This window comes from Musa acuminata, chromosome BXJ3-11, assembly GCF_036884655.1.
Source record: "Musa acuminata AAA Group cultivar baxijiao chromosome BXJ3-11, Cavendish_Baxijiao_AAA, whole genome shotgun sequence".
NCBI classification, from domain to species: domain Eukaryota; kingdom Viridiplantae; phylum Streptophyta; class Magnoliopsida; order Zingiberales; family Musaceae; genus Musa; species Musa acuminata.
In genome coordinates, this window is record NC_088359.1 from 1,315,716 (window position 1) to 1,338,162 (window position 22,447).

Sequence of the window (22,447 nt, forward strand, 5' to 3'; positions counted from 1 at the left end):
GTTCATTTGCAACTTCTGTTCATGTTCTCAATTTATAGGAGTAAGGCTAAGCTTTTCATCGACAAAAGTCTCAATGAAATCATGTCATTTCTCCATTACCAATAGAGTAATCACAAAGGTAAACACAAGCTTTGACAGATCGGCATTGTATGCAGATTACAGTAAGCCCCCAAAGGCTTGCAGTCTATACATTTCAACAACTACGGAAGCCAATCCCCCCTCCTTTAACCTCATCCGATATGGCTTCTCCCGAACGCAACTCTGCAGCTGTTTGTTGGACAAGTCTTCGGTTGTGCAATAACATCGAGTTATAGAAGATGACGTTAATGCACCCACCATCGAACAACATCAACAGTTTCATGGCAGTGACATGCTGCTTCAAGTGAACACAGGACAAGATTCCCACTTGAGCATTGAATCAGAGCCGTGGAGTAGGTTAAAGCACTCTATCGACTCGATAAAACTCGCTGTTGGCAAATGATGAATGTTTACAAATAATGACTTTCTTGACTGGAAGGTGATTCATTTCCCTCCAATCTGATCATCACAAACTAGATAATGTTGGAACCATAAAAAAAAAAATCAATGATGCAACTCTGGTGATCTTAATAGTTTTTGGGATCTCGGAAGTACGAGGCAACAAGGTGTATCAGCAACAGGTGATACTACTATAACTTCAAACATTGTCCCCACAATTGAAAGGTTCAATCGGTGGAGTGATCCCAAACAGTAATCATCACAGAAACATATAATTAGCAGCGATATGTAAAACACATGCTTCCAGATGAGATATTCTGATTGAGGTGCCCAAAAATGCATGAGATATAGCTCTATCAACTTTGTGGAGAAGACTGCTCGGTGTCGTCAGGGCTTGGTGTCCTTGCTCTTGCTGCGACCATGTACTTTAGCAGAGAACCATTGAAGTTGTAGCATAGTCCTCGAGGCACTGGAATTTCACTTTTAGAGTATCACCCAGAAGATGGGAAATCTATGCAGCATCCGTGAAAATTGGCCTGGACCGCTTGTTCGCTGTTATTGACATTGACCTGAGAATAAAGAAAAAACAAGAGAAAGATGTCAAGCAACTGGAAATATAATTACTGTAGAAAGCGAGGCACTATTGCAGAGGTTACATTCGGCAAGCTGGAGGTGAGAACTAGAAGGAGACATTACTAGTGATCATGACTTTTTCTATTTAGAAAAAAAAAGTATGAATCATGAACCCATTAAAAGTTGCAGTACACTTTCAACGGTTTTACATTAGCAAAGTAAACATGCATCAGGCGTCCGCAAGATTCCATGATTAAGTTTCCAGCAATTAGAAGATTCAAGAAAATTTTGTAAATGGAACGGCCGTCCAAAGCAAGGATCACCGTTTTGGGTACCGGACCCATTTCGGTGATCTGGTTGGACCGAAACATACCAGTCAGTACCAATGTATCATCCGTCAATACACTAGTAGATACTGGCAATTTGGAGAGGAAGAAAAAGGAGAAGAGGAAGGATAGACCGTGGAGGAAGAGGAAGAAAGTATGAAGAGGAAGGAAGAAGGAAAGACAGTGGAGGAAGAGGAAGAAGAAGGAAAAAAAGAAAAAAGGAAAGACACTGGAGGAAGAAAAAAGAAGAGGAAGAAAAGGAGATAGTAATAAATGGCAGCAGCGGGAATGTCAGCGGCGAGAAGAAGGCTCGCAAAGCAGCAGCATTGCGAGAAGGTGACTACCATTGACGAGCCCCAGTTGCTATTTTAGGTTTTCTTTTTCTTTTTTAATACTGAGTTGGACGGCCCATCACTGTTCTCGGTTTTTTTATTTTTTCCTGATTTGGACAAGACTGCTCGAAACGGGGTCATCCACGTACTGATCCATGCCCAGACCGGCTCATACTGCCCATTTTGTACCCGTTTCAGATGGTATGGCAGTCCTTGGTCCAAACCATCCAAGACTTCATTTAATAAAACTTGTAAGGATTTCAAACATTAGAATTAGTTGGGATAACAAAAAGAAATTAAGCAAATCTCTAAAACTAGCTGACAAACTGAAGAAAATAATCATGTTTCTTGGTGTAATACTCTAGGCAAACCAAGAACCAACTACATGTATGGTATCCACAGACCAATAAAATCATTGAACAGTACATTAATAAATATTTAACAACTGTCTTTTCCTGTTATGACTTTGTTCTTGTTCACATTATTGACTGTTGGAAAATCATCTAATAAAAAACCTTATACTCATTTACTTTACCATTGAAATTCTTTTTATTATACATCATATTTTCTAAATGTCTTAAGAACTATCATTATTTCTTCCACTTTTAAAAAGTTCTTCGGCAAAAGAAAGTGCATATTTAGGCACTCTAACCAAAAAAATGAAAAAAAACTCACCCTGGTAAACTAGAGTGTTTTTGAGTGAATTGACCAAGCATGGATCTCAAAGTTCCAAGAGCTTGTTCAGCAGCCTGTAGAAAAGATGCAAAGTCAAGATTGAACTAGATTTTATTGAGTTTAAACAAGAGCTACATCAGTATCTTAAGTGTGCACTGAAGACCATGTTGCACTTGGTCAATTTGTCTCAGGAGTACCACTTGCAAAAGAGGAAGATAAAACAAGATCTGCTAGAAGCAACAACAAAAGAACCACTCTTGGAAAAATCAAGGTTTTAAGTCATAGACTGAGAAAATTACAGAAAAGCCTTTTATTGATCATGTAGAAAATTGGAATCAACAGAACAATGTCTAATTTGGCTAATCAACAGAAAAAAAAGTCCAAATCTGAACAAATTAACCATCTATTCTGAATTTCAACCCAAATCTAGGGCTGCAAGTGGAGGGATTTAGCTTCAGCGAACCCAGTGCTACAGTAAGATAGTGTAGCGCTGCTACAGTGCTATAATAAGAGAAAAAATATTTAAAACCACTCGTTACGACCTGGTGTACCGAGCAGTACATGGTACTGTACCGAGCCAACCTCTAAACACCAGTACGGTACGGTATTACATACCTTGCCCATAACCAATCCAGTTTCCAGCAGATTTTAGTTCAGGTATTATTGACATGGATTAAAACCAACATAGAAACTCATCCTGACTCTAATTCAAATCACACTCAATTTCAAGTGTTTAGCAACCCGGCTTGAGTATAGAATAGCGAGTTATCTAAGATAAACACAGATGCATCCCAAATTTCCCTATTCAGTTAAATGATTGCTTGCTTTCTCATTCCTTACCGGTTACAAAACTAGGATTGCTCATGTCCTCAATTCCTACCACACATCACACATCATTAGTCACCTCCCCATGGACTGCCATACCATCCGATAAGTTCTGATCCGAGAGCCAGCCGAGACACAGACCAGCCCATTTCGGTTGGTTGTAGGAAACATGAGGTCTACTGGTCGGTACACCTCATGTATTACCGGATACAACCGAAATTTCAATTGACATCGGCCCCCAATGGTCAAATTGATCGTTGGGAGCTGTTTTGGGCTTATAAAAATCCCTCCCTCCCCCCTCTTTCACTCACAGTCTTCCTCACATTTTCTTACTCATTGTCACTTTTATTAAACTTGTTTAAGGTGACTTGTGAAATCAATCTGTCTATTTTTTCTTTAACATCATGTAATTAGCACAAAGAATATCGATAATTCTTGATTGCTTAGTGACTAATCATTAATTAAGACATATTTAGAGGAATTTAAGAAGAATTAGCTTAGATTGACCATGTATTGTCTTCTTGCATGATTTACGTGCTTATTCTACCATTTTTATTGGGTAGAAGCTTATTAATGCATGCTTAAGTACCAAATTTAATTTATGTACCGATATATTTGTATAAAATTTAAGCCTAGATTTTTTTTAAATTTTGACTGATTTTTCAGTCTTTTTATTGTATCAGTAGGTTCCGATGTACTAACACATGGTACACCAATACTGATAGGTATATACCAATCCAACCAAGGACCAATATGCTTGGTTGACATGATATGGTGAACCATAAACCTGCCAAACTCCTTGTCATGATCAGGAAGTTGTCCAGTTCATTCTACCCTCTTCTAACCAATACATCTCTTTGTCTCTCTCTCTCTCTCCTCAATCCCCCATTTGGAGCTATCTTAAACCATGCGGACACAAGAAGTAATGCAGAAGCATAGTCACTTGTAGAGGAACTACCAAAAACCTGCCTTACTTTTTTAAAAGGAACCTCCAAGACATGCACGTACTAAGCACTAAGCATGTCAATATCACTTCAAACTTCAAAGTACCACCTAATGTAAATGTGCTTTGATGCAAAATTCCTTGCAGTGACAAAGAAGAAAGAACAAAGTCAAATAAAGAAAGAGGAGAGGGGGGGGGGGGATATGAAGGGAAAGCATACTACCTGGAGCTTAGCTTCCACCCAGGTTGTTCCAACTCCTCTCCCCAAGATCTGTCTTGCTATTTCTACCTGAAAAAACATAACCAGACAACATGAATAGTGGTCAACAACAGAATAGTAACAGAAGAGAAGTCACATTTAAACTCTTGAACCGGCTTTTGATTTCAACATGAAGGACAAAGCCTATGTTAAGATGGACATTTTACACAATTTAATAATTCAGTAGGTTATTTTCCTTTCTTTATAGCTCGTGACAGTCTATTATACATAACCTAAGAGCTTCAAATCAAACAAGACTTCATGAGTCTCAGTTAATGTGAGTATGTGACATTAATCAAAGTTGACAGAAGCAAGCTGAAAGGTTTGTATGATCGACCATTTGCATCACTTAATCCTTTTGCTGTCATTTAACTTCCATACGAGAAGCCAAAAACGGAAGAAGAATTTCTTTCATAAGTATAACATAAGCAACTTAACAATTTCCAATCCACTACTTAGGGAATAAGCACAAATGAAGGTGCAAATAATTGGTGTCTAAAAAATACATGCATTCCAGTAGCAAGATATATCTTAAACTGCTTTCTTCAACATGTAGCACACGCTGAACTCTTGTCTCAATCAACATATTGTTCTGAATAGAAATGAAAGAGTTGCAACTTTTTACAAATTCAATCAATGTCTTAGTCTTAGAAAGATAGTACTTCAAGTATAAAGCTTAATAAAAAGTTTTGAGAACAAAGTCACCAATTCATAGATTAATTCTTACAATTCCACCAGACTGAACCAGATAGTTCACACAGAGACAGCTTTTAGAAATACATACACACACACACACACACACACACACACACACACACTTACAGGGCCAATCCACCAGATTACCTGAAAACTTTGCCCTATATATCATACTACATGGAAACAAATTTGAAACTATTGACGTTGGTTCAAATTTGTTCATGCATGTCGCTGCTATGAACTAAATTAGCAAGTTGCATATTCATAGAGGTGGGGTCATTTTCTTATAATCATCAAATTGTTGAACACAAACTTTCTCCTGGTGGTTGGTCCCCATTTTCATCCTGAACATATTTTAGATTTCATGGAATGTGCTGCTACCAAAATATTTGATCTGGGTACTGCTTTCCTTTTGGTTCCTAAGTCCCTAAAAGGAAAAAATAATTGTAATGTTTCTGAACTAGGAGTTTCTTGTGTTTGTCCATTTTCACAGCTATTTTCATAAAATGTGTTCCCAAAATATTTGATCTCGATACTGCTTTCACTTTGGTTCCCAAGTCTCCCTAAAAGGAAAAAAACATAACAGTAATGTTTCTCAACTGACTTTCTTGTGTTTCTCATTTTTCACAACTAAGTCAATGTGACCATGAACAATTGAATATAGTTTAAACTTTAAACTTTAAAAAGTAGAAAGACAAAAAACAAGTTTGGGAATCTCTCATTGACAATTTGATGCATGAAGACCTTTAGAAGTTTCTTTCTTACTTCACTTACCAGAAGAGAATGAGACAGGAGCTCCAGCGAAGTGGTTAATTATGATTTATTGTTCTTTTTCTTTTTTTATTTTGCATGACACTTTACTTGATCGCTGAATCATCAATAACTCAAGGTTCTGTGATTGAAATCCACCCTCACCAATTACTGTTTACATTATTCGAGCAAAAACTGTATATGAATGTTACCAGCAGACATATTTCACTCTCCACTGAGAATTCTTCCAAGACACGTGGCACGAAGATGCTAGCAAAGTGAGCCCCATCACAGTTTATCAGACCAAGATTTTCTCCATAAAATGGTCCATGATTCCTACATGTCTTGTCAATTGACTGAAGCTATAAAAATAACCTCAACGATGATCCCAGAAGTTTGAGGATACAATAGAAAATTTGATTAAATTAACTTCTACGTTCTTCCGAAAAGCAACTTATCGTATGAACTTTCTTTTGACCACACGATATTTAGTCAATGAAGACTGCAGGTAATGGATCATGATTCATTACATTTTTATTTCAGAAAACGTGTAAAAAATAAAGGTTAGAGAATAACCTGTGCCGACACTTCCCCTTTACTAACTGAACCATTTGAGGTTGAAGGTTCAGCTCGAAAAACAAGGTCGAAACCCTCCATGACACACTAACATGTAGAAACAGCAGAGATAAATATGAGGGGGCAAATGCTTGGAATACACATAAATGTCCTACATCTAGTAACGTACTAGTTCTTTGAGAGAAGTAATAGAAGATGTTTTTCTTGAGCCTTCTAATCTCTGATCCATGGAATGAGAATTTTCTGATGTACTTGCAACAAGTAAAAGGTCATTCCTGGAGCATGGCTGATATCCATATGAATTTAATTCACTTAAAAGACCATTTTCTTTGGCTTGAGGCAGCTTAGGTAGATCTCCATGCACAGTATTAGGGCCCGTGAGAGCATTTGACAAGTATTTATCTGCAATGAAAATTAAGATTACCCAAGATATACAGAAAAAGTTCTTTAAGAGGTAAAATTAAAAAAAAAAAGGCTAAAAAATGTAATGAAAATTTTAATTAGTAGTATGGTCATTGGTGTAACTTAAAATAATTATTGTTTAAGCATGTACCAAGAAGTGTAAAGGTTAGATTATGTCAGTTTACCATCATAAAATATAATATTTGTAAAAGTTAATAATAGAGATTGAAGCCAACTAGAATATGCCAAACTTCTTTTCTCAGCAATTACTAATGATATAGGGAATATTTGTGTTGATCCGGAGCTTGACAAATGACAGCCATGTCACCGAAAAATGATAAAGACCTTAATCAATGGATACGAAACAGCAGAATCCAATTAGAAAATATTACACGAAATACTTACCTACCCATAAGCAACTAGGGAAGGACTGACTATAAAAGGTAAAAATTGGCACAGTTATTGAGGTCAGGCACTCTCTCTCTCTCTCTCTCTCTCTTCCCCCCTCCTTTCTAAACCCACTTGGGGAGCTTGACTTGGGCATCAAAAGAACCATGCCAGGAGCCCCCTCTTGACACCAATCTTGGTGCAAGAAAGACACTCCGAATGAGTGCCCTAGTGAAGCCACTCCAATCCCCACCTACTGCACCTTTAAAAACATCGAATGGTCATCAATATTCTCCGCAATTGATGCTTTCAGGTTTGCTCAAACCCCACTTCAATACTAGTGATTGTTCAATGAACCAGGCAGAAAGAATGCCAACCCACATGATGGTCCCTGCTAAAGTCTTCCCTGGCTTAGCCCAGCAAATAATAATAATGATGCAGTCAGTCATCCCCTTTCACAATTGGCTCAGATAGCAGTTGCCCACGATCAAACGCAGCAAATACTAACTACACCAGCCTCGACAGAGTTCCCATTGCCCCCAAGCGGTCCAGGTTTGCTGCACCACCAGTCAACAACGAGCCCCTGCGGTCTCACATGGTTGAGGTCAATGGTCCTGCTCACTCACCAGTCAGTCCAACCATAATCAGAAGCTCAGCCGGCGATAGCTTAAGAATCCTACTCTATGTGCCCAAATCCAATAAATGGACTGATGGCTCGAAGACAAGCATCGAGAATTCCACATCGACAAAACCGATAACCAAGGTGACATGCAAATTGGGTCACCCTTCATTCAGAAAATCCAAGAACAACTAATTCCTCCTTGGTTCTGCCTCCCAAGACTAGAGATGTTCAATGGGAGTGCTGATGCAACCAAGCACCTTATGGCTTTTCGAGCTAAAATGGCTTGATCCAGTACAACGGATGCTTTAATATGTTGAACTTTCTTGACCATCCTTGCAGCGTGGCCTGTGATTGGTACTCTCATCTCTGCTAGTCCTCCGTCTCTTCCTTCACTAAATTAGCAAAGGAATTCGAGCAGCACTTCATCACCAGCTATCAACCAAAACGGACCAAAGCACGTGGTCACTGCATTGTTAGCAATACACCAGGGCGAGGAAGACTCTTGGCAGATTTCATCATCAAATTCATGAAGGAGGTTCATGAAGTTACTGATCTGCATCCATTCGCTCTCATCCAAGCTTTTATGTGCAGATTGAGACCTTTTTTATTTTTTCTTTTGTTGATAGCAGACGAGCTACTGACCTCCTTTCCTGATCTACTTTAGCTGAGAAAACGTGAGGAGGGGTGTAAACACATGAGGACAAATCGACCACCACCTAAAGCCCTGCATTCAGCTCACCGAGCAAGGAATGTCACAGGTCTCAACCCTACATGGATTTGACTACCCTCAACACATCCTGAACTAAAAGGGGTTTTTCTCCTGATCCAAGAGATGGGGCTCCTTCAGAAACCTCTCCCAATGAGGTCTTCATCCACGAGGCACAATAAAAGGGGTTCCATTGTGACCATGGATATAATAACGAGGTCTGCCTCAACTTGAAGGAGCAGATCTCTTTGGTACACCTTGAGGATGATAACCAAAGCCTAAGCGCTAGTGGACTTCATCTTAGAGTTTGCCACCTCTTCCCAAGGAGCCTTAAGCTTCAGCAATGGACCCTCTTCATTGATGGATCGACAACTTCCACTAGTAGGGATGTCGGGCTAATTTTCAAGGGCTGACAAACAAGTGTTTGAGCATGCTCTCCAGTCTAAATTAAAGATTTCCAACAACAAGTCAAGAGAACGAAGCACTACCGACTAAATACAAAGCACTTCTGGTTGAGGAGCTTGATGACCTTTGGTGACTACCAAGTAATAATCGTCAACCAAGTCAAGAGAAGCTTCAAGGACCAAGATGCCATGAAGGCAAGGTATCCAACTGGAGTGCACAAACTAATAACCTGCTTTGCCAAATTTGAGATATTACAAGTGCCTCAAGAGGAGAACGTCCATGCCGACACATTAGTGAGTCTAGCATCCAACTATGCCATCTCTCTTGATAGTGGCCTAATGATTGAGATCTTGTTTGCCGAAAAAGCCTCAACCTACCTAGCATCTCACTAGTCAAGGACAAACCTTGTTTTATGATGACATACTGAAGTACAAGAGGATGAAGTCCTCTCGTCAACTATAATCAGTCATGGTATTGCATTAGGCCGTTTAGCCGACCCCTCGTTAAGTGTTTATCCCCTTGGTAAGCAGAGGGTCCTATCTGAGATACACGAGGGACTACGTGGAGAGCATATCATTGAACGAACTCTGGCGTTCAAAGTTCTTCGACAAGGATATTACTAGCTGACCTTAAAAAAAACGTCATAGCATATGCACAAAAGTGTGACCGATGCCAAAGAGTCACCCAGATCCAATACCGAGCCCAATAGACTATGACTAACACTTCATCCAATGGGGGATGGACCTCCTCGGCCCCATCCCACTTGCTTGGGGCCAGCACAGGTTCCTTATTGTGGGGGTTGATTATTTCACCAAGGGGTTGGAGGCTGACTCACTAGCATATATCACAAAAAGGCAGGTCGAAGACTTCATGTAAAGGAACATTATTACAAGGTTCAAGATCCCAAGGGCCATTATCACATACAATGGCACCTAATTCGACAATATAAAGTTTCAAGAGTTTTGCCAATCGCAGGACATCCTCTTGAAGTTCAATTTAGTAGCTTGTCCTCAAACCAACGAACTCACCAAGGTGACCAACAAAGACATTATCAAGAGGCAATCCTACCACCCAAGGTTAGCTTCCTGACACTCCAAATAGAAGAATTTAGGAACGTGACCTCCAAGGAGGAACTTTGTGCAAATCTCAAACTCATCAATAAGGTCAAGGCCAATCAATGATCACTGAAGGCACTACAAAGCTTTACAACCAACGCATGTGGCCGAAGATATCAGTTTAGGCAACTTGGTTGTTCGAAAGGCCGAAGTCAGCAACATCAGCGCACTCTCAATCGGTGCCTCGCCCATCGTGCTCCTCTCGGTCCCCTCGACCAACGTAGGAGACAACTCGGTTGAGGCAACAAACTCCTTGGCCAGGGCGACAACTATAGCAGGCCCTTTCTTCTGCCTCAACATAAGATTCATCCCTAGAGAAGAATAATGTATCGGATATCGAAGAAACAACATGCAACAAAAGAGGCAAGAAAAAGGAGACCACCGGAGGACCCAGGCTCAATCTGACATTGATTAACCCAAGGTTCATAATTTTGCACTGTACCGACGTTTCGAGCTTTGCTCAATACAGTATGGTACGGGCGTACTGAGCAGTACGCTAGGGTGTACCGCTCGGTACATATATATATATATAATATAAATATATAAAAATATAAAAATAATATAAGAAATTAAAAAATGAGGCGTACGCTGCCTCGACGACGTCACATCCTTTTCTTCTCCTCGTCATGTCAGACGAGGTCTTCTCCTCATCCGCGGCGTTCGACAAAGACGTCGAAGGCTGCAGACGTCTCCGGCCTTCGGCGAAGAACGCAGCAAAGAAGAAGCTGAGTCGTCGCCTCTCCATTACCTCGTGGATCGAGATCGTCGAGGGAGAGCAGCGCCGGATCGAGAAGCGTCGAGGTTCTCCCGATTCTCCCTTTTCTTCGAGCGCCTTCTCCCTCTTCTCCCTCGACGCTTCTTCTTCCTTCGCCGCAGTTAGGCTGATACCACCCGGTAGAGGGCGGCAACGGTCGAAATCGACCATTATCGACCTATTTCAGGCGATGACAATCGAAATATCGACCGTTACCGCTCGATACACCCCCGTATCGTTTGATACGAGGCTAGATCAACAGTACCGCACAGTAGCGGGTGGTCCGCGTACCAGTCCACTGGTAGACCGATACAGGCGGTATCATTCGATATTATAATCCTTGGATTAACCAATCTTCATCAATCATTTTGATGGCTAAGAAAATGGAGAGGCCCTCTACTAACTGAAGCATTTAACCCTTCTCCTTTGAGGTCAGGAACGAGGATATTTGAGACAGGATGGGTAGACCATTCAAGATCGAAGTCCTATTCCCAACCCGTGCCTTCGAGGAAGAACCGTCATTTCCAACCTTTGTTGGAGGATGGGGCACCCTTAATCTTAAGCCCCACTCAAGCTACAAGATAGTGCATTAGCTCTCTTGCAAACCCGAAAGCAAGTGTGAAAGAGATTAATGGTCAAGGTTATGCTGATGTTGCAGCATTCCCCAATGTTACAAGCTGGGCACCATCCAGGAGGGCAATATCCTCCACTAGTGGAGGCACACTGAAATAAGCAGATGGAGTGGGAATCAAAGCTTGATCTCGAACGTATTAGCATACATGCAAAGATACTTACACATCGGCTCATAAGGCCAAATCTTGATAAAGGTACTATCATCTCGTACTTGGTCGAGATGAAATACCTGTGGTGCAAGCGCTTCAGGAACTTGAGAGTACGGGTGGAGTCCTAGTCATAAAAACCTTTTACGTTCTAAAGGTCTCTCTCGGCCTTCGAGTCGACGACTGATGTCCCCTCTGAAGATAAAGACAATGACACACTCCCGGACCTCGAACTACCCGAGGATACGACTTAAACCCCCCCCCCCCCCCCCGGTCATTCGGCGACTAAGGGATCGAGACTCAAAAGAATTAAAGGGGTCATTTTACCCTACCTAATGAGGAGAAAGAGAAAAGTGCTTCAAGAAGGGAAAGGGCTGCGAGGCTAGAGGCTAAGGCTCAAAGGCTTAGAGGACTTGAAAAGCTAACGATGCAACGGCCTTATATTGGACACGAGCTCTAATATGTCTTTTGCCTACCAGACATTTTTTTACCTTCCTGCTCAAAATAGTTTCATACTCATTCTTTCTCACTCATCAATTTCTCGCACAGCTTCTTGCTCACCAAAGCGGTTAACCAAATTGTGTGTTGACCACTAACAGAATCCTGCTATCAAATCAGACCCTAAAAGTGGTCTTCAAGCTCAACATCAAAGATCATTTGATAGTCGGGCTGAGCATCAAAGATCACCCGATGGACCCTCCTCAAACTAAACATCGAAATTATCTGATTTGCACTCCTTGGGCTAACTTTCAAAGATCATTCATTGTGTCCTTCTCAGGTTAAGCATCGAAGATCACCCGATACGCCCTTCTTCGGCTAAGCATTGAAGATCACCTGATATGCCCTCCTCGGGATAAGCATCGAAGATCATCTAATGCGTGCTCCTCGAAGTTACCGTATGCATTCTCCTTGGGCTAAGCATCAAATATCACTGTGCCTTCCTCAAAATAAGCATCGAAAGTCACCCAATACACCGTCGAGCCAAGCATAAAAGATCACCCATGGGCCCTCCTTGGATAAGCAATTTCTAATGATCTAATTGCCAATATCATAAACATAATCCATTGTATAAAAATGGATATTTAAGAAAATAATTGTTTATAGATTTAATTTGGTTTAAGATATTATACATTCTATAAAAAAACCATCAAATAAGGTAAAAAACCATCAAATAAGGTGTGCTTTGTCTGATAACATCACGGTTTATTTTAACTAATATCCAACTAATATAAACAACAAAAGCATACCAGCCAAATTCCGAACGGAGATCTCAGCAGCTCGATGTTGGGCTTCTTTCCTCGTTTTGCCAACCCCCTCACCTAACTTTTCTCCAACAAACCAAACCTGCAAAGAATATATCATGAATAATTGACATTCCAAAATAATAATTTTATTCTCAATGACCAAAACAAGCAAAAAGAGCAATAGTCACTATGAAGTATAAACATTATTAAGAAAAGCCTGAGCATCCACCATTTAGCGAATAAAATAGAACTAACAAAGAAATCCCGTTCACATGTAATAAGTCAACACTGTCCTATTCCCAAAAGGAGTAAGCTGCACATTAAATAGGAACCTTCCAAATCGATCTATAAGTTCATTATTAGTTTCATGGTTGGTAATGGCACCTTCCTTACATGTCTTATTAAGAAATGAGACAAAACACCCATACTAAAAGATAACAAGCCAGCAACATAGTTTATTTATTAAATCTTTATATATGGTTCTAAATCAAAGTGAGTAAATGATAAGCACATCATTTTTTTTTTCAAAAAAGAAACTTAACATAAAATAAACCTAGGGAACACCTATGATCAATGAAAAAAAGAAAATACAGGAATGGTATATAGCTTCTAAAACTTCTCGACCAGATTGTCTTAATACCTCAATTGAAAACTGCAGTTCTGCAGTATCACAAAGAGTGCTTCGAAACTCCACCTACATAGAAGTAGAAAAAGATTAATTAACTTCTTCAAATTTATACAGCACAATTCAGAAAAATACCTTATTTCTACATCTCATCGCTATTTCCTGTAAAATTCCAGCAGGAGATTCTGCCTGCTTTATAGTAGCCTGTCTGGTTTCAAACTGGGCATCTTTGTAGCTTGAAAAGTTTCGCCCCATAGGCACCTTGTCACCTTCATGTTGCAAGTTTGGTTGAAAACAGCATGTCAATTAGGTCCAAGAATAATGTCATCATCTTAATTAACTTAATAAACAAAAATTTGTAGAAAGCAAGTTCCTGTACAAACAGCAGGCTTCTATCGAACAACATTCAATGGACCAAGGCCATACAGCATAAGCATACTACTATGTGTTACACAGAATATTACTTATGGATGCAAAAGGACCCCAAGGGGTAAAAGTTTCAGTCGGTTAGCAATTGTCAATATGCGAAGAATCTTGCACTTGTTTCATAACCAACGAACATGAACCAAAGGTAATTTTTTAAACTGCTCTACCACAAAAATTCAGCCTTTAAATCCCTTTCTTTATGCTCTATTCGCCTCTAATTTGGCTAGTATGAGCTTCAAACCCTAAAGACATTGAACATCCTCAAGTGCTTGCTAATTCCCAGCCTGCAATGAAAGATCCATGCTCAATGATGTCCTTTGTGATAGCCAACTTGAGAGGCACTGTCAGCCTGTCATTCCTTCTATCATACAATTACTACACATCCTACAGGTGAAGACTATGCACAGATCTAAGAAAATGGTACATTACTATGTTTCTATCAAAGGTTTCATAAAGGTCCCAATATTTGCCAAAGTCATCCAGAAGAAAAGGAGCTATCCATAGAAGAGAAAAGTCGGCAAACCTAGTCACTAAAGACTGTTGATAGTTAAGACCAGGAGAAGAAAAAAAAATTCTATCCACGGATAAAACCAGTCAACTTACTGTTACATGCAACAATTTTGAATTCTTACAACTGAATGACACAAGAAGGCCAACTATCAAACTAAAACTCCACCGTATTTGGGTGGAAAATTCTCTCAAATAGTCTAATATTGCATCTGCCAAGATTTTTAACATTGAAAGATCTGGTTTTGTGATCCATTAAGCCATGTGTGAAGTTCATGCATCCATGGTGAATATAGATGTAGAGAGGTTCATGTAATTAATTCTCGTCTTCAGTCCAAAATAGCTAAACATGTGACTCTTCAAGTTCACTTGTTCAGCTGCACCTTTGGCCATGTTGGTGTTGCTTGCAACAACTAACTTGTATGCCACTTTTTATTCTGATGATAACATTTCCATCCTGTATTCTTGCTTTCACAATAACTATTTCAGAAATTTTGTGCACTTATATAAACTAATTTTTTTGAACTAGCAAGCAAGAACTTCCCATTAGGGTTCTTTCAAACAAGGTTTGCAAAACCGATCGGTTCAGTATGATTCAGCCAGTTTTACTGGTCGGACCAAACCGAGCAATTCAGTCTGGTTTAAGATATATATATACATATACATACATATATACATATATATATATATATATATATACATATATATACATACATACATACATACATACATACATACATACATACATACATACATACATACATATATATTCTTTTAACCTGTACTAGAGCTGCAACACGACTCCTCACAACACTGCCTATTTCGAGACACCTCCACTTCTTCCTCTTCGTTCTTATTCCTCTTCTAGGAAAAATATTTAATGTGTAGAGTTAAAAGAACAAAAAAAAATCTAATTAACAAAAGGATGACATTTATTAACATAATAAATAACAGCAGTTGTACAAAATTAGAACAGAAAACAATAAAATCCAAAACATAACAGACAAATGGAAACACAGCCTTCAACCATGTGCAGTACCTTTAAAGGAATTGAAGTTTGACAAGGAATTATTTTGCCACACACGGTCGCCTCCATTATTCAACTGAATCATAAAACAAGTTTATGTATCAAACTGCTGAAAATTATGCACTTCAACATCTAACTGTCAACAGAAACAAGCAAGTTACCGTACAGGTGATCTTCTAGGTTCATGAACTCTATCGTAAGGAACAGAGTTCTCTCCGCCATGCATGAAAGATGGATGCCTAAACCGTTTTTTATACCGTGCATGATCTAGTTCTCTGATAAACTCTTTTGATGCTGTGTTTTCTTGTCTTGGTTTAATCTCTTCTTCCAACGGAAACCAACTTCCTTGTGGTTGTACAGAAGGAATTGAGACATGAAGCGGGGGGTTCATAGGAAAAGAGGTAGGAGGTTCTCTCGTGTCTTGACCATGTTGCAATATGAGAAGCCTTCTCCTTGTGTCTGGATCTAGTTCTGATTCAGGAACCTCACCCTCTTCCCTAGAAGGAGAGCCTTGAAAGCTAGGTTCTGGAAAGGCCAATTGGCCTAAGGGCCTACCTACTGCAACAGACTGAGAGCATTGATCATTAGGTAAAGGCACCATCATCTGCATAGCAGTCAGTGAAGTACCAAATGAAGAAGCAACATGTTGAGAAGATACTGGTCGCTGCACAAAGTTAGTGACCATGGGATGAACAGCTTGGACACTGCAACTTGCTTCCTGAACAAGATTCAAATGAAGATGTATTCGTAACTGCTTTTATATATATCAAAGCACAAAACTAAGAAGAGCTCAACAAGAAAAAAAAACCTTCAATTTTCTCTCAACCTCTGCATCTGCCATGCCATTGTGACATAACTGGTCTTTGTTTACATTTGATGTCGAAGTGTCATCCTGAATCAAATTAAGAAAATTGAGAGGAAAAAGATAAAGAAAGAAAGGTAAAACAAGTCTCCACGGTACTTGGAAATTAAAGAAAAGTGAACTTTTACCTCTGATATCAAGAAGTTGCCCACATCTGGAGCAGGTGGAATATCTTTCATTTCATCTTCATATAAAATTTCACTTATTCGTGGTAATATTCCTTCATCAAAAGCCCTACAGGAAAACAAAGAGTTACCATGTCAGACGACTTATAAGGATATAAAAGAACAGCCATTTCAATGTGTGCAAGTTGATAAGGCTAACCGCAATCAACAATGCAGTATCACTTACTTGAAAAAACCACCTCTGACATTACAGGCAACATTTCTTGCAACACATAAAACTGGGATGGTGCTATTGGCCTACAAAATGTTGAGATAAAGTCTCTTTAAGCATAATGAAAAAATTAAGATCTACATGAAATCAAGCTGTTGAACAGCTTATTCACATAGGGACCATCTTACCTCTGCTTGAGGAGCATAATATGGGGCAAAAGCAGGGACAACATGAACTCGTGATTGATCTTTTTCATCCCAGACTTTTAGACGATCATCAATCACAAGTGCCATCTTCGGATGGCAGATTCCATCTTGAAAGACATTGAGCAGCGACTTTCTTGAGCCTATCAGAAGATAAGCCAATACCGATATATGAGAATTATATTGCTAGAGAACAAAAAATATATAAAAACAGAAAACAAATATTGTCCAAAAAAATGCAGAGAATTCCTCGAACAATTGCTTAACATGGCCTCTTTCATAAAAGAAACATGCAGAGGGTATAGCATACAAAAAATTATACCATGCAATATGTAAAGGCTTGATGAATGAATGGCATACCTGACTTAACACAAACTATGCGGTCAAGTAGTTTTGAAGAATTAATCAAGCTAGAATCTGGGTCTAAAAGCCTCCACATTTCCAATGCATAATCTCTTTCAGCCATTGTGCAAACATAGACCTCAAAACGCTTCCGTCCTCTTGCTGTTAAATAGCTCCGGAGGTCTTCCCATGAAGGCCTTAATCGAACAAGAACACTCGTATCTCGTATCTACAGGAAATGATTTTGTCCACCTTAATTATAGATTGCAGATGTTATCAAGACAAAACAGGAAATAAACTTCTTTAAAACAAGAAGTTACCAAGACAAAATGATTTCAGTGATTTCTCTGTGCATGTAGAGTAACAATAGGTGCAACTAAATAATCTTAAGGATATAGAACTTCCAGAAGAAAACTACAAATTAGATAATCTTTAAAATCTGTCAGAGCTAATATTTAATATCATGATCAGGAAAAAATAACACAAATTAGGAATAAAGCTTCTGTTCAAAGAAGAAACACAGGTGTATTAATATTTTGCAAAATAAAGAATGAGACAGGAAACATACTGATGGATTTATACGCGTTAGAATGATGTTTTTCTCTTGCAACCGTATTACTGGGCGTGCAATCAATTGATGGCTATCAGACAAAGGTGGGACCATCTCTGATTGAACCTTGAACAACCTTCCATTTTCATTGACCTGGTCATTTTCAGCATATTGTTTCAAAATTGACTTGTCATCTTGGTACCGCTTAATCTCCATTAGCATACCAGCAACGCGCTGAGGGTCTGTTTCATTATTTATTTTTCGCTGAAGAGCATCGATCCGGTCCTCAAATGAGCGCATGGTATTAGCAACTAGAAGTGTTTCATCAAGATCGAACACAATACCAAGGCACCTTAGGTTCAGCATCAGCAGAGAAGATTCATACAATTGTGATGGAACACTGAACCCCCAGAAACAAGAATATGGCATCGGATTCTTTCTGGATGTCATGGCCACGAGGTGCAGCTCTTCTTTGCCTTGCTGAACAACAGCAGTCTGCAAGCAAATGAAGACACAAAATATAAGAAATATTAGATAACCTACAAATTGCAACACATCAATGCCGATGTGTACAGTGCACATAGAGATACATTCAACTATATATACAAATATACATGCAGAACAATACATTTGAATCCTGCATACTCAATCATTCCCAACAAAAGAAGGATGAAAGGGGTATACCGCCTTGAATTTAATTTTAAGCAAATCAGTAAAACCATATTAAAATGTCAAAAGAAACTGCACAATATATCATACTAATTATAGAAACGGATAGTATTACATATTCAAACTCAATATTGAGGTAGAAAATTTACTAAAGATATCAAATCCAATATATAATTTGTTGCCAAAGAAGTACAAAGAAATGATATTTGAGCAGAAAGAATACATCAAGTAATTTGACAAAGAGGTATACATCGAAGATAAGGACATACTACCTAGTACCTACAAGGAAATATATATCCGTAAGGAAAAGTTTAGTTTTAGTCTAGAACCAAGACATGGTTCAGATAATTATTATGGATGTTTCTTATTCTGACTTGACATGAGTTATTGTTAGTTGATTCACAAGATTTTCACATCGCTCAATCAGGCATTAGACACATCTCTGGATGATTAACTCCCTTTCAAGGAGGCTCAAGAATCCAAAAGTATAATCACATTAAACATCTCTAGAACAAATTTGAACCAACAGAAACTCCATGAAGGCTTTGCAAATATCTACTTTTAGAGCCATAACATTTGTTAACACATGCCTCTGAATCATCTATCACTCTGGACATAAGGAGAATGATTGAAATCAATTCTCTGCTCTAGCATGTTCTTTGACATTGGTATAAGGTGAAGATGCAAGCACTTAACCTAAAGTAGTCTTCCCTTTCCCCTTCTCAGATCTCGCCCTTTGAAGGATACAAACCAAATAGCGACTAATATGTTATTGGTAGATAATAAGATGTTGAACAGATTCTGACAGCAAAAGCTACAAGAAACGAAATAGAAGACAGAGATATTGAAAGGAAGCATTATAAAATAGGGATAAACCAGTCATGAGAAGGAGATATTTTCTTTCTGTCAAAACTAATGTCAGACAGTTCTATTTCTTCTAATTGCACCCAGCGAAGTATGGACCAGACTCTGTTTTCCTCATAGACAAACTATTAGTTTAACAAAAATATGAAATCATTAACTCTCTATACTCAATCTGGTCTCCACATCCAACACCTGCACAATGGTACAATCATCCTTGAAATGAGCAGAGCCAAATTACAGCAGATGTGCCAGTATAACACACCAAAATAGTGTTGATACTATGACAGAGCCTCTTTCTCTCTCCCTTAACATGCCAATATATATCGAACATCAACTTGAAAAAAAAAAAAGAAAAGAAGTAACTGGTGAGATATGTTATATAGGTCATGTCAGCACAACAATTACAAGAACAAGAATAAGATATCATTATATAATTATCCACATATTTGGGATCAACCAAATGAAGTTTTTCCCATCATTTAACTCTGTCAAGGGCAATATCACCAATCAAACTTTTAGCATCAAATTAATTTTATGGACTCCAATGATGTATTCTTAGGTTTTCCCTTATCTTTCCTCAAACCATTAATCATAATTGATTCACCTCATCTATCCTGTGCATCTATAGATTTCCTTCTGTAAACCATGCCAGTTTTTATGAAAAATTAGCTTTTAGTGATATATTATTCTATGTAGATTACAGACAAAGTATTTGCACATCAAGAAGACAATGTAGTTCACTAAGCAGACCTCTGCTTAAAAGAAAGAGTCATAGGAATTAGGAACTTTACCAAGACAATATCATACTAAATTGACAGTCATAGAAAACCCAAGTGACCTCGCATTGCATGTTCCAATCAAGAGCAATCTTTGCTTCACAACCAAAATCAACAAGTTTAATCAGTTGAATACTCCAAACTTTTCATTCTTTAATATCATTACCAGCTGCGTTCATTGAACTACATCACGAGTCCATCACCAAGCGTCATTTCGACACCCGTGAAAAATAATTATCCTTAAAATATTCTAGCTGCCCATGGAAGTCTTAATGCAACATAATTCCAGGAGCACCTAGCGAAGCTAATTATCAGTGTCAAGAATTGAAGGCAAGGCAATTAGCAACCAGTACATTATCAAAGGGAAGGATGAAAGACACTCGATCATTTCCACTATTAGGAATAAGATAATAACTAATCTACCGAAACTGGAATTTACTTTCCAGAGGCTTACAACTTATGCTGAAACAAAAAAGTGATGACCTAGGAACAAAATTGACAACCAATATCAATAGATTTACTTTACTAGCTAATGAGTTTCTAGTTTTACCTGAATTAACTGATAACCTCAATTGCTCATATGTCAAGTTTTGGACCAAGCTATCAATAAGATGCCAAAACCAATCTATATATATTATCTAACTTGACGAAGGGGCCTAAAATTTTTGCAGGAAATTCTAAATAAACAACCATCACTAAAAGCTTAACATACATGTCAAAAAAAGCTTGTCAAAAATATTTGATCTGCATCATGAGAAAGCAAACGAATACTAAAATTTTATTAGTTGCAATGATCATTAAGAGCTGATTGCACTGAAGGGAAGCTAGTCTAGATTCATTTAAAATAACACCAAGAAAAAATAACATATGCAAAAAAAATTGTGCTTCTATTACATTGTTAGTCTCATCAGGAACCAATTTAGTATATAGTGATTAAAAATATTTTTTAACTGCAATCCTTTTTTAACCCAGATCCAGATGCGGTAGCTGAAAAAATTATAGTACAGATCCTTGTTTCTGTAACCATAAGGCATTGTGTTACTTGACTAATTCCAATCCAATAAAGATTTAGTACAGCAAATTTGTTTCAAACTCAGCCTAATCAGATCAATAAAAGTGAAATTCACTAGCATATTCACTTACGAAAATACATATCACAAAGTGATTCAAGTCGTTCTGCTAGGATTCACTATTAATCATCCTGTCATAAAAATATTTAGTTCTATTATTTGTTGCCTTTTGGGGAATAATACCTTATTCTCTCTGGCGAGAGTAGTGTGCAAACGGAATAATGGCGAATCATCGGTTGATGTTGACGTCGACTCCACCTTGATGCAGACGCCGCCGGAGGTGACGGTATGTAGAAGGGCGAGCGGTTGGCACCGCTCGCTGGAAGGCGAGAGATGGGAGATCTGGATCTCCCTGATCCTTGAGCCGATGTTCGGATTCTGGGGATAAATTTGAACCTCCCCACAAAAGGAGTTCTCGTAGTAAACACCAGATTTAAACATTTTTACGAGATCAAGATAGATTTTGTCGATCAAGACCAAAAATCCTTCAACAAGACCAACAGATCTAGGTAACAGTTGTGGAATTCAATGTCCGGTCTAATAGAAGGTCACAAGAAAGGATGGGTCTTGGATCGTTCCAGCACAAGAAGAAGAAGAAGAAGAAGAAATTATAGTTCAGGTCTTCTTCACTCCTGTATCAAAAGATCAAAACTTTCTGAGGTCCAATTTCAACTTTCAAGCGTTGCAAATCTGGAATTCGAGGTTCTTAAAAGATAGATCTGTTCTTACGAAAAAGTTCTTTAATCTGTCCTGCGGTCGGGAGTTGCTCGCGGGCGGCTCGGATTCGTTACACGAGGGGGTTTAATGCCTCCGCCGTTCGGAATCGAAAAAAATTTACGGTTCTGTGGGGGAGCGATTCGAGGGGTTTCTTGGTGTTCTTCCCCGTTTCCTGTGTGCTTCTTAGAAGCCACTGATGAGGAATCCGGAAACCCTAGGCGTCGATAGATGAAGGGGACGAGCGGAAAGCGACGGCCTTAAATAGACTCGACCAATCTGTGGCGTAAATAAATAAATAAATAAAAATAATAATAACAACAATAGCTATACTATACGATTGATTTTAAATCTATATCCGTGTAGTATCTTAAAATAGCATAGGTTCTTCTTATACGTTAAAAATTATAGAAGAAATTATAAAATATATAAGATGTAATTGTCTAGTTCATTTTGATATTGAGCTCTTGATAGCTATTTATACACATTCAGCAGGGAGGTTATACACATTCAGCATAGAAGATTTTTCTCAGAGATTTCCTCAAGGTATTTTCTCAACTGCTTAGAGATTTCCTCGAGGAAATCTTATTACTTATCACTATGTAATAACACTTCAATAGATGCCTACCA

General features: G+C 38.6%; 1 protein-coding gene across 2 annotated transcripts; it reads right to left on the bottom strand.

The window, feature by feature from the left end:
• Positions 1–427: 427 nt before the first annotated feature.
• Positions 428–22,035, bottom strand: LOC103970182 (RNA polymerase II C-terminal domain phosphatase-like 1). 2 transcript variants are annotated; one of them, XM_018820832.2, is made up of 19 exons: positions 21,833–22,035; positions 21,287–21,735; positions 17,743–18,219; positions 17,193–17,403; positions 16,818–16,975; positions 16,645–16,715; positions 16,422–16,527; positions 16,240–16,323; positions 16,059–16,149; positions 15,598–15,989; positions 15,444–15,507; positions 13,607–13,740; positions 13,487–13,540; positions 12,850–12,946; positions 6,602–6,834; positions 6,433–6,519; positions 4,375–4,440; positions 2,384–2,457; positions 428–1,046 (listed from the first exon to the last, which is right to left on the bottom strand). In XM_018820832.2, exons 2-19 carry the CDS (start codon positions 21,542–21,544, stop codon positions 989–991), a joined length of 2,715 nt encoding a protein of 904 aa, XP_018676377.2. In that variant the 5' UTR covers positions 21,545–21,735; positions 21,833–22,035; the 3' UTR covers positions 428–988. The 2 variants fall into 2 exon arrangements, with proteins under 2 accessions (XP_018676377.2, XP_018676376.2); XM_018820831.2 differs by having other exon boundaries at positions 15,598–16,149.
• Between the last annotated feature and the right edge of the window lie 412 nt (positions 22,036–22,447).

Excerpts from the sequence above, each read along its gene's own strand:
- LOC103970182 (XM_018820831.2), bottom strand. The coding sequence starts at position 21,544 with ATGTTTAAATCTGGTGTTTACTACGAGAACTCCTTTTGTGGGGAGGTT. Across the intron at positions 16,324-16,421 it reads GCAACTTCTTGATATCAGAG|GATGACACTTCGACATCAAA; the intron begins GTAAAAGTTCAC and ends AATTTGATTCAG. Across the intron at positions 6,520-6,601 it reads TTACTTCTCTCAAAGAACTA|TGTGTCATGGAGGGTTTCGA; the intron begins GTACGTTACTAG and ends TCTACATGTTAG.